We start from the raw sequence: 12,202 nt of genomic DNA on the forward strand, positions 1-12,202 counted from the left end.
GAGGGGTAAAACTCCGTAAAATAAACAAAACTAAGCAATTAAACGAGTGTAGTTACACCCATTATATCCTCCGAGATTAGTTTAGCTATTTCAAGTGGAGGAACATCAAAATAGGCTAATCTATCCTCATGAGCAGCACCCCAGTTGGCTAAGCCAACAGCCACCTTGTTCCCCTCTCTGTAACAGTGAGCAATTTTTATTTCCCAATTTGATGAGTGTTGATTAGCTTTCGGCAGCTTTGCAGAAGGTGGTAGCATTCCTCTCCCTGGTATGGGATATTGTTCAGCACTTCTACGCACGCTTGATTGTCCATTTGTCCATACTAGTTGTTGGACCGTGTGTTAGCGCGCACGGTTCCCCAAGATATACAAATTCGTTTTGTTAAAATATTATATCAAAGACAAGCATTTATAAATTTATGATAAACTCAAGAAATATAATAAATGTTAGAAAAGCTACTGGTTCAATTGCATGTAATAGATAATAAGAAACCAAATACATTTACAGTGTAGGTAATATTGGTAGTTTTGAGGTACAATAGCAAGCCAAAAGGTGTTTGGGTATTTTCTATAAACATGAGATTTCAAACTCCTCTTATGTACCTCGGAAAAAGCCAACCATAACACCTAGAGTTAATACTATAATAACAAGCTTTTAAAATCAATGATTTAGAAACCAAGGTTTCCTTGCAAAAGGCATACACATGGTTGTTAAATACATTATTGTAAATGATAAATTTTACACTTGCAGCTTAGCAAGATACACGACGGACAAAAGAGACGTCTTGTTTCAAAATTGCAAGACATTACAGTTGGAGATGCTTGGTGCCGAAAAGCTCTTGCCCGACCTCAAGGGTTTGTTCATAAGTCTTGTATAAAAGATAACACCAACACAATTGCAGAATCAGAAACCCGAATAAAAAATCCAACGGCAGACCATCATAACCTGCAAATTATAGGTAGAGCAAGCATGACATCAATTCAACAGAAGGCAGCTATGACTAAACTTGAACCAAAACCAGACCATAAATCCGGTAATACAAGTATCGGAAAAACTAAGTGGCCGGGAAAATAAAATATCTTTCCTAACCTTGAAAATCAATCCAGGAAAAGAGTTAACACCAGACAGACATCTACATCATAATTGAGCTTTAAAAAAAAAAGCCAGAGCTTTTCTAACATTTATTATATTTCAAAACTACCAGGTCAATGATATCACCAATTAATTGAATTATCACAAGTTCAATGTGATTTGCTAGGGTCAAAGTATGGAAAATGATCGATCTTATTGGGGGAGGGGCTAGGGAATTAGATAACGCAAAATCAAACAATAAGACCAATTCAAGTATTAGAACATCAGATAAGCAATGGATGGCAAGATGAGAATCATTACCTCAATATATTTGAAAATGCAGGTAGATCGATCCTTCACCTTGCAGCAAGCAGATTTCTACATTATGCATGACTCGAAATCAAAATCCTTTAAAGATAAAATTTGATACACACGTAAAAGTAGGGGGCAGGGGAGTGGGGGCAGGTCGAAACATTAGTGACTTAGTGTTATAGCTTTAAGTTCTACTTCAGGATTTTAATTCATTCCATTTCCTTTACCTCAATAGGTTCAAAACAAAGAATAGACATACTAATAAATACGACGATTTTTCATGAAATGACCCCGAGGTTTGCGTTAATGCACCAAATACCCCTAATGTTTCCCGAATGCACCAAATACCCTTGACGTTTTAAAAAATAACACAAAATGCCCTTAATGAGCATTTTCCGTCCATTCTGTTAACTTTTCCGTTAACTCTTTAACTTTAATTAATTTTTTTTCCTTTTCTTTTAACTCTTTCTCCTTCCCAGAAAGTGTTTCTCTTCCAACCCTCCATTGATGCTCCCATCTTAATTGAGAATTTCTACAACCCAGTTCCAAAACCTACCAATTAAAGTAAAAGTTCCTAACATTTATCATTCTAATCATCAAATTCATACCCAAACCCAGACACAATTATGCCCAGAAATTTAGAAAAAAGGCAAATAAAAAAAATTCTAAAAAATCCCCCAGAACATCGATTTGAACTCCTTGTCAAAAATCGGATGGAGAAGCAACTTCCAACTTGCAATTCAATTTCTTGCACAATCAATCTCCCTCAATCTTTTCAATTCACGCCTCCAATTCGCTAGAGTTTCAGAATCTCTCTCCTCTTCTCACAATTTTGCAATTTGATTCTTTTTTATCATTTTCTGTTTGATTTTGGTACGCCGGCTGGTGGTGTTGCGTGGATGCGGCCATCGCGAGGAGAAGGAAGCAGGGAGGGCGGGGGAAGGTGAGCACGACGAGGAAGGAAGAAGGAGGCCGCAACTCAGTCCTGGGCGGCGCGGCGTGGTGTTGCGTGGTTGGGCTACTGCTGCGTTGCTGCGGCCAGCGCGGAGGTGGATCCGAGGCAAGGAGCCGAGTGAAGGTGGGTTTTATTCCTGTCTTTTAAATCGAGACCACCATTGTTGTAGCTTGAGGAGAGAGAAAATGGTGGCTTTTTATTTTTGGAGGGATGAAGGAATCGAAGGAAAGTGACGGTGAGGAAAGAGATGAAGATTGACGGGATGAATGGGGATTTCCAAATTGATTTGTTTGATAATTGATATGCCATTGTTGGAGGTTGAGTGATGGGTCGAAGAAAGAGGAAAGAGAAAGGAGAAAATTTTTGAGGCTAGTATTTTTTTTTTAGATTATACTTAATTGTTTTTTTAGGTGTTTAATTAAGTTAATTAAGGGTTAATGTTAAGATCAATTGAGAAAATAGTTGAATAAGGGAAAAAAAGTAAATTCGCGCTAACGGAGACTTAACAGTATGGACGGAAAATGCTAATTAAGGGCATTTTGTGTTATTTTTTAAAACGCCAGGGGTATTTGGTGCATTCGGGAAACATTAGAGGTATTTGGTGCATTAACGCAAACCTCGGGGTCATTTCATGAAAAATCCGTTATATCTTCTGTCTTAGAAAAGAAAGAGAATCTATCTACTTCAGAAGGGAAACTTGGGGAAATTGTAGCAGAATATTGATCAATCGCAGATTTTAGCTCTTTGAGCTTAAATTTTTTTACCTGCAATAAGCAGCTGATTATCTTCTCAATGAACAACAAACTTAAAGTCTAGTTAATGGAAGGATAACAAACGTGACAAAGCAAATGGCGACACGACTTGTTCAGCTTCACTTTTAGCTCTCTACTACTATCAGTTTTAGGTATGTAATCATGTTCTTGTCTCTCTACAAAATCTTCATCCCCACTATCAACAAAGGTTGTCTCCCCCCCCCCCCTCACCCCACCCCCGAAAGTAAACACCAACAACTTTTCTAGGCCTATCTTTCATACCAACCCCTCGTTTCCCAGTTGCATTTTAGTATCCTAGAAATCACCCAAATTTAAATCCAAACCAAACCACAACTTTTCAGTTCTGTTTATCTTACTCTACAACCTATTAATTGTCAATAAAACAAATCAGCAGGTGGTAAAAGATAAGATTGTATTTTCCATATTTAGTTCTCATTATGAGATATGATTGGCATGATTTCGGATCTTCCCCAGGTGGTAAAAGATATATATCATAGGTCTGCTCCACAACTTCCTTTAGATTCTCGGATAAAACAGTTTTAATAAGGTCTTTAATAGGCTTCAACGACTGCAGAAAGGAAAAGGCTTAAGTTATTGACAGACAACAGTTTAAAAGATAACCAACCAGGCATTGCCCAAGTCCAGCATCATATGAACTACAGTGAACTGCTAATTAGATAGTACCTTTAAGATGAAGGTAGCATTCTCAAATCCAGTAAATGGATTGAACTTGTTTACTATATTTATATGAGCTGTTTCTAAATCCAGCTCGATGAAGGCCTTGCACATTGGATAAACCTGTAAAAGAAGACATATTAGAACTTCATAAATGTAGAATCTTAAAGCTACCAAAATAAGTGCAATGTACAGGCATAGTGAACAAACTGTTTCAGATATTTGCTGGATAATCTCCTCCGGTTCTTGGCCAGCACGTTGTATATCTCTCAAAACTCGTTTAACAAGGTTATTGTGAACTCCACCGGTAACAGACACCCGAAGATCCACTAAAGGGCGCAGTTTTTCACTCAAAGCATAGATGCCCTCGATCATTACAATACAAGAGCTGGGAGCTTCAACTGTTTTGCATTAATATGCATCTTTGTGAGTTTTGATACACAAAACGGCCAGGGAGTTGGGAGGAAAGTGCCACATTATAATATAACTATATCATATAGTACTTCGTAACAGATTCATGCCTTAGCATAGAATTTAAAGGCGTCAACATTGAAGCAGCAAGCAAGTAAAAACATTCATCCTTAACTCCCTCGTTATGCCTTTCATCTATAAAGCAATATCATACTACAAAAATCGATTAATCTGCAAACAAGGAGATAAGAATGCAAGCATATTTCTACTGCAAGTGGTTTGGCCAGTAAGATTACATATTAATATATGCCATACTCTTTCTGATACCTCACTTAAGTCTCGAGTCATACAGCAACCTCAAACAGGTTAACTATTAATTCCCCAATTTTATAATTTTGTGTGCTAATTATGTTCAACTTAATAATCTATTACCAACTGAGAAGCTTTAAACAAATAAAGAAAAGAAAGTTTGGCTCTTTTCCATCTGATATAAAACCCCAGTTAATTATACTACTAAATAAAAGAATTGAAAGCATGATATCACAACATAGCACGACACCCAGATTGGAAAAATCAGAATATTGATCATGTAAGTGTTTATCATTGAATTCAAACCTGTATCCTACACGGAAGCTGGTCTTGAAATCATAAATGGGAACCTGGGCGGGTTTCCAGCCTTAAGGTCATTAATATTACAAACCAATATGCCTAAATCGCAACGCAATCAACCAAATTCAATTAAAATAACACTATTACAAACCAATATCACCAATTTAACTATGCAAGTCACAACTAATAGCATGAATAAATATCCGACAACATGGTTTGTCTTATTTTAAGAAGTATCTTACATATTTTGTTTTGCATCCCAACACAAGCTTATATGAAATTAGACTTCAATGGCATCTCAAAAGGTTGAGCCGAGGAAGTGTGTGACACTAAAGTGCGGCTATGATATAAACTCTTTTCCAGCCACTGACTAAAGACTGGTGAGTGGTGAGTACTGAGTACAAAGACTCAAAGAGCAAAGACTAAAATTAGACTGATGATATGTAAGTGTGAAGGACAGAGAGCAAAGATTGAGACAAGGAGGAGAGAGAAAAGAGGAAAAGAGGATTAGTCTCTAAAGTCAATGAGTTTCTTTCCTTCTTCATGCGAACTCCTTGCACGCTCATTTCTAGTTGCTCCTCAAGGGTTTGTAATTCCATAATGTTTAAACTAGAGAGCTTTTTTCCCATTAGTTGCCTACCTTACCAGAATGTAAATGAACTGTTTGTATTAGCTACTATTTTCTTTTATCAAGATCGAACCATAATTCCATACTTCCGTACTATAACAACACAAGTTACTCACCTTAGTGTCAATCTCATCCATTAAGGGAACTTGCCTATCCAGGCATCTGGCTATTAATATAAAGTATAGTGAGGAATATGGAGCAAAACAAAAAATGAAAATCCTAAAAATGTGAATTTTGATTCTTGAAGATATTATTAAAATGGAGGAGAAAGAGAGATTGTTTGTTTACTACCTCCATACTATCCATTTCAACCCCAATAATTTAACCCGATATTGATTTTGCTAGCTTAAACTGCTAATTAAGCGCATCCATTCCTGTATACAAACATATCCTTTAAAAAAAGTGGGCAAACAAAAACATGAAAATTTTAAATTACTAAATCTAACCATATTTGTAGAGAGAAACAGTAATCAAAAGTTCTCTACAACCTCCAACATGTTACTGAAAGCATGCCCTCACAACTCTCAAGCTTCCGAACAGTTGGCAACGACAACTTCACATACTACAAAGCAGAATATAAATATTCAGGAAGATGAAATTTTGCAGAAATTTTAGAACCCAAACCTCCAGAGAAATATTAGGACAATATGAAGCATTCAGCTCAAGGAGATTCGCACAAGCTTGAGACATTTCACGAAGTTTTTCGTCACTAATACATGAGCAACATGACATGTCTAGAGTCTCCAAAAGGGGGCATGATGTGATAGCAGAACGAATCTCTGCATCAGGAAGCTCGTGGCTTGAGCAAATATCCAGCTTATTCAAAATAGGGCAGTTAAGCACCACATGTGCCATGTTAGTGTGTTACTACGCTTCAAAGATAAAATACCAAGCTGGGGGCACCTGTACATTATCAAATGCCAGACAGCAAGCAAAAGGTGATTGTTAAAAATTATAATTATTTTATTATATTATTAAAAAAAAAGCCAAATGAAGTGCCTACCTTAAAGACAGAGTACACGACATATTGTAACTTGAAAATGTTCTAATCTTTCATGATTGAAGGATATTTCTTGTACACCATTCCCAAGAACGACATCAGATACAACCAACTTCTTCAGCAAGGGACAGTCAGAGAGAGAAAGAAAATGTTTCCCAAAGTTGTCCTCTACCCAAGGTAAATTCCTCAAGATTTATGGAAAACAAGAATTAATCAGCTCCCTGGACCACAAACCTAATTCAAATTCAAAATGAAGTGTTGAGACAATGTACCTCAACAAGCAACTGCTCTCATAACGAGCGTATGCATTTCTGGATTACCACAAAGAATCACTTCAGTATCCCTTGGATACAGATGATAAATATTTTCCATTGCGGAAGATAAACCAAACAGAACAAAAATGCATCTAGAATCAGCATAAAATAACGATAAAAGCATATTGTAGCTGGAAAGTTATGTTCTAAAATAACTCCACTGATGTTGGACAGAATTGTCCTTAATTGATGACTACATCATTTTTTAATTTTGTAGTGTTGAAGCAGAAGTTGACATCATAATGATAGAAAATAAACACAATATGAGTATCATTTAGTAATACTTCAGATGCTCTTGCTAATCCTATTAATGATGTATCGGGGACATTTACCAATACATAACACAACCCACCAAATTGTGATTTTGTTTGTCTGTTAGTCTCTTATATCTATTTATTAAAAGGCGATGATAAAAATGTAATTGTAATAATCTATACTCATTCACTAAGTTGATGACCTCAATAGTTTTTTTAGGATGGTCGATCTAGACCGTAGAGACAAAAGGCAAGAAGCAGTAAGCCAGTAACAAAAAATGATATCCGGCAAAGGAACAAGGAGTTACAACTTAAGGAGTACAAGTTAGGGGAGAATAACAAGTAACCTCACTTTTTTACTTTTGGGGTACATTTGGTTGAAATGTATATTTGCAAATATGTTTTCTGAAGTACAATTCCCATTAGATACAATTAGAGATAAAGGATGTAACATCTATAAGAAAAGTTTTAATTCTGTTTGCACTAATAGGAAAAAGCTAGTAAAGAACTGAAAACTTGCAACATGTAGTAGTTTATTTAGCATTAATAACATAATATTTAAGCAATAAGTCGGGCGACATACCATAGTGCTATTATTATTTTCAGATCTTGAGGGAGTTAGAAGAGGAAAGGAGTTACGGCTAAGCCTCGGGACATTGTACAATTCCATAACCTTCTCATAGTTACCCGTCCATCATTATTGGGCATGCCATTTGTTGAACATATATCTGCTAATCCCCTCTTCCCCAACTCATCAAATCCTCATTTCAAGTGAAGGAAAGTTGGATGTAAGTTACTGCTCCCAACCCTAGGCCACAAGGCTACTAAAAGAGGCTATGTGGCATCGAAGGCATCTAGAGGAATGAGTTAAAACTTAAAAGTGAAAAAGGGCAAACGTTCAACCATTATCACTACTAGAAAAAGGACATTTAACGATGAACAATTTTGTCGTTAAAAGCCTTAATTTTCGTCGTTAAAACCTTTAACGACGGTCATGATGTTCGTGGTAACAGGTTCTGTCGTTATTGGCTTTAACGACGATGTTCGTCGTTAATAATTAACGTCTATTCACGACAGATTATCGGTTCGTCGTTAACAATTAACGACGGATTGCAGTTTCGTCGTTAACAATTAACGACGAAATCATAATCCGTCGTTAAAAATTAACGATGGATTATCGGTTCGTCGTTAACAATTAACGACGGATTGCAGTTTCGTCGTTAACAATTAACGACGAAATCATAATCCGTCGTTAAAAATTAACGATGGATTATCGGTTCGTCGTTAATTATTAACGACGAAGTTACAATTTCATCGTCAAAAGTTAACGACGAAACAATAATCCGTCGTTAATTGCTAACGACGAACCGATAATCCGTCGTTAATGCTTAACGACAAAACAATAATTCGTCGTTAAATACTTATTCAAGATGATCAATTGAGCAATAACGACCAAAACATCCCATGTAAAATGTCCTTCCCAAAGGTCAAAAACTTTGATTTTTGGCAATAACGACCAAATATTATGTCGTTAATATTGCAATCATAATAATATTATTTGTGCTCTTCGAAGCACTACATTTTCCCTGTGAAACAATATAGATAACTATAAATCAATTAAAAAAATAAAAATTTCATTAATCAAAAAGAATTTGACAATAAGCTATGCATGTGAACCCAACAATCACATCCCGTTGTCTTTAAATTCTAAAAAGACTAAGTAAATAAATAACTCACGTTCAATATAAAATAACAAAATAAAATCAAAATATTTAAGTGTCCTCTCTTGGAGCCTCAAGCCTTTGTAGTAACACGAGTTTAATGATTTGAGCTCATCTTCAACGGCACTCATGCAGCTCTTAATTAAGTGCATTGTTTTCTTCATGTACCGTATCCACGCGATTGTTAAGAACCTGATTTTATTTGTTTGTTTCATTCAACTTATATTGAAGTACCTCCCTACATCCCACAAGTCCACAACGTGATCACGAGACTTCGACTTAAGCATCTTTTGGGCTACCTATATAAAGAATAAAAAAGTTAAATATCAGGGATTGGAAAGTAAAAATAAGACTAAAAAGAATATAGAAGAAGAAAAGATACCTTGACATTGAAAAGTGTTGGTTCTTCTTCAATTATTTTATGAAGTTCCTTCTACAACATACATAACCATGAAAAAGTTAATATATACATGAGATTAAAAACTAACTTCTTAATTAACTTTCAAAAAAATAAGCATAAAAACTAGATGAAGTTTAGAGGAACTCTAAAGACAGATAATCTAGACAGATTCTGCATTTTGTTGGAGATGAAAAAATTGGAGGGTAAACTGCAGCAGCATCAGTTTAAAAGTTTAAAAACAACCCTCTGATTTAATAACATCAGCATCAGATTCATGAAAAGCTGATTTGTTTCCGTTGCTCTGCTGCTAATTTGTGAGGTGTGTATTGTAGTTAAGGGGCAACTAAAATTTCCGCGTTAATGTGGTGTTGATTTTAAAAAGGGATGTGCTTGTTTTAGTTATTTGGAAGCCTGATTAGTATTTTCAGCAGTCAAAAGTTGTATGTTGAAAATCTCCCTGTAAGCTAAATAGATACATTCAGGGATTTCTATCTTTCAATGCTCGAGCTAAATAGAGATACAGCAGAAAAGGTTTTAAATTCATATGAAACTTAATGCCTACCACACTCTCTCTTCATGTGATGAGAATTTACCTAAACAAGTGAAATCTGATTTAATCTTATTGATGTCGTTATAGAAAAACATGTTTTTGTTATGAGACTTTCAAAATCTAAAGCCTTCCAGCTAAAATGAAAATATTACGACATTACGTAATAGAAGATTTACCTAAACTAGTGACTAAAATATCCAAATATAAACAACTAATACTACCAATATTTATTCAAATAACCCAGGTGAATTATCCATCAGTTGGTTATCAAACGAGGCACACACAACTATATATGTGCTTCACCAATTCCCCTTCTTAACTATCAAATTTAGACCTGGTATCCGCATGTACATAAGGGCAATCCTTAACAATTAAAGTAAAATGAGGTATATACCTGAATTTCTGTATATGCTCTCAATTACTCCTGTAAAAATAAAAATTAATGTAAAGCCGCTTATTAACATCACAAACACCGAAATCACCATACAAAATTAAAAAAATATCTTATGACCAAACTAAAGTTAAGAATAAAAAGTAAAATCCAGTACTTCACATAACCATCACACTCTTACAAGTTACCATTACTCCTGCAACTTGCAAACAATTTATTCAAACTATTGACAAACTCAGAAAAATCAATGCACAAGAAGTGCCAGCCTATATAGTCGCATAGTCGTGGGTTATACCAACAAACTAGCAATTGACTACTATCCAAGCTTCCAGGGACAAAGTTTTTTGCTAATGTCATTGGCAGATGGCTTATGTTAATTGTACTATTGCTATTTACCTCAAATATTTCGGTCTAATAATCGACAATCCAACATAGTTATGTAATTTTAAAAACTCTTTGTTTTGGACCAAAAAAGTGCAACACTTGGATAAAATGCATGAGTCTTTCACTTGTTCTTTTGGTGTCGGAAAACAAGATAACCATGTAAAAAGGTCCTCCATGAATACAGGCTGCACGCAGTCATACCATATACTTTAATTCATAAGCCTTAAAGGTAACAATCTTTGCAGGTAATCTATGAAGTATATCAAAAATCCAAACATAAAGAAATCACATAGACAAAAATTAATAACATAAAACTAATGAAATTCAATTACCCAGCTTAGATAACATCAATAGTTTTTTAGGTTTTGTTGAAATTGACATACTCATTAGTTTAAAACTACTTCAAGGAGTAAAATATATACCACAAACCTATATGAAAAAATCAAGATAAAATTTGAGGATTTTGAGACATGAATTGGAAGATTTACCTGCGAATTAACTCATAGAAATCTAGGATATGAATATACCAAATTGCAGATGGATGTTTCCAGTGTTTCAGTTGGATGTTGCCAGTGTTTTATAGGTGGGTGTTATCAGTGTTTTAGTTGTGCATTCATAGTGTGCAGATGGCCTTGGTACATATACTATGCATTAGCTTTTGAACAAATAAGACATTTGTATGATTTTCTTACTAACCTCCATTAGTGTTTGACAGCCTAGTTAGGTTTTTTTTTTTCTAGAATAATGTTGGCTAAGTTTAATGAAGGTTGGTTTTCCTTCCCCTCCTTAACACGCAAAACATTACATACCACTTTAATGTGCACCAACAATATGTTTTAGCAAGAAGAACCTATGTCTGTCTAAAAACATGACTGAAATCATGAAACTAGCGAGAAAAAGGTAAAAATATAATCGTCTAACATATCTTAATCTACCAATTTATAAGTAAGCTAATAGATTTTCAATACTCCTATAGTTAAGAAAATGTACATTAAAAATAAAAGGATAATAAAAATATGATATATAGCCTTTATAGAGGATAACTGCAAATCGGTTTCTTTTAAGAAAACTATAATTGGATATCGGTATAGTATGGAGTCGAAACTTCCGATTCAAGTTACAATTATCCACCACATTACTAATTGAAATTTTCAAAAGAATGATTGACTAATTACAAACAAAAAGTATGAAACATTAGAAATAGAACAATCAATTGAGCAAGATTTAGAAATTATATATGAATTGAGCAAGATTCAAATAGAAATTGACTTACAAACCATGTTTCTTAACAATTGAGATGTGTTGCTATGGTAATTACAGACGTCGAATCACCTACCCGCTCGCCGGGCAGCAAGGAGCTGTCTGAGACAAATCTACCACCATCTTTTCCGATCCGCTAGAGTAGGAATTCCAGATGGTAACATAAGACAAGGTGGATTATCGTAACATACAATAGAGTATAAAAAGAATAAACAACTAGATTAGGAAATCCATATACGGTGTAGTTAACATGAGACAAGGTAGATTATCCAAGGATGTACATGTCTGTAAGTAAAAAGAAACACAACTTAATCAGAGGCTCTATTTATAGACATCCTGAACTGTAACAAAAACAAATCGGCAACATTATAATTCAGAGTTAAGAAGATTATACTATGATTTATTTATACTCATGAGAGATTTTATGATTCCATGACAAAAATACTGTGAGAAACTAAATACAAATTAAGTATTAGTTAGAAACTAATAGAACT

The 12,202-nt window shown here is 34.8% G+C and overlaps 1 protein-coding gene across 2 annotated transcripts; it reads right to left on the bottom strand.

Annotated features, from left to right (window-relative positions):
• Positions 1-525: 525 nt before the first annotated feature.
• On the bottom strand, positions 526-6,288 carry LOC130461041 (inorganic pyrophosphatase TTM1-like). 2 transcript variants are annotated; one of them, XM_056828929.1, is made up of 5 exons: positions 6,059-6,288; positions 3,997-4,187; positions 3,796-3,909; positions 1,393-1,449; positions 526-945 (listed from the first exon to the last, which is right to left on the bottom strand). In XM_056828929.1, exons 2-5 carry the CDS (start codon positions 4,159-4,161, stop codon positions 904-906), a joined length of 378 nt encoding a protein of 125 aa, XP_056684907.1. In that variant the 5' UTR covers positions 4,162-4,187; positions 6,059-6,288; the 3' UTR covers positions 526-903. The 2 variants fall into 2 exon arrangements, with proteins under 2 accessions (XP_056684907.1, XP_056684906.1); XM_056828928.1 differs by lacking the exons at positions 526-945; positions 1,393-1,449 and adding an exon at positions 3,348-3,679.
• Positions 6,289-12,202: the final 5,914 nt, after the last annotated feature.

This window comes from Spinacia oleracea, chromosome 5 (assembly GCF_020520425.1).
Source record: "Spinacia oleracea cultivar Varoflay chromosome 5, BTI_SOV_V1, whole genome shotgun sequence".
Lineage (NCBI taxonomy): Eukaryota > Viridiplantae > Streptophyta > Magnoliopsida > Caryophyllales > Amaranthaceae > Spinacia > Spinacia oleracea.

What these genes read in the sequence shown, in the direction of transcription:
- LOC130461041 (XM_056828928.1), bottom strand. Translation starts at nt 4,161, where the DNA reads ATGATCGAGGGCATCTATGCTTTGAGTGAAAAACTGCGCCCTTTAGTG. An exon ending in TCCAGCAAATATCTGAAACA is followed by an intron (nt 3,910 to 3,996) that starts GTTTGTTCACTA and finishes CTTCTTTTACAG; the next exon opens with GTTTATCCAATGTGCAAGGC. An exon ending in ATGCTACCTTCATCTTAAAG is followed by an intron (nt 3,680 to 3,795) that starts GTACTATCTAAT and finishes TCCTTTCTGCAG; the next exon opens with TCGTTGAAGCCTATTAAAGA.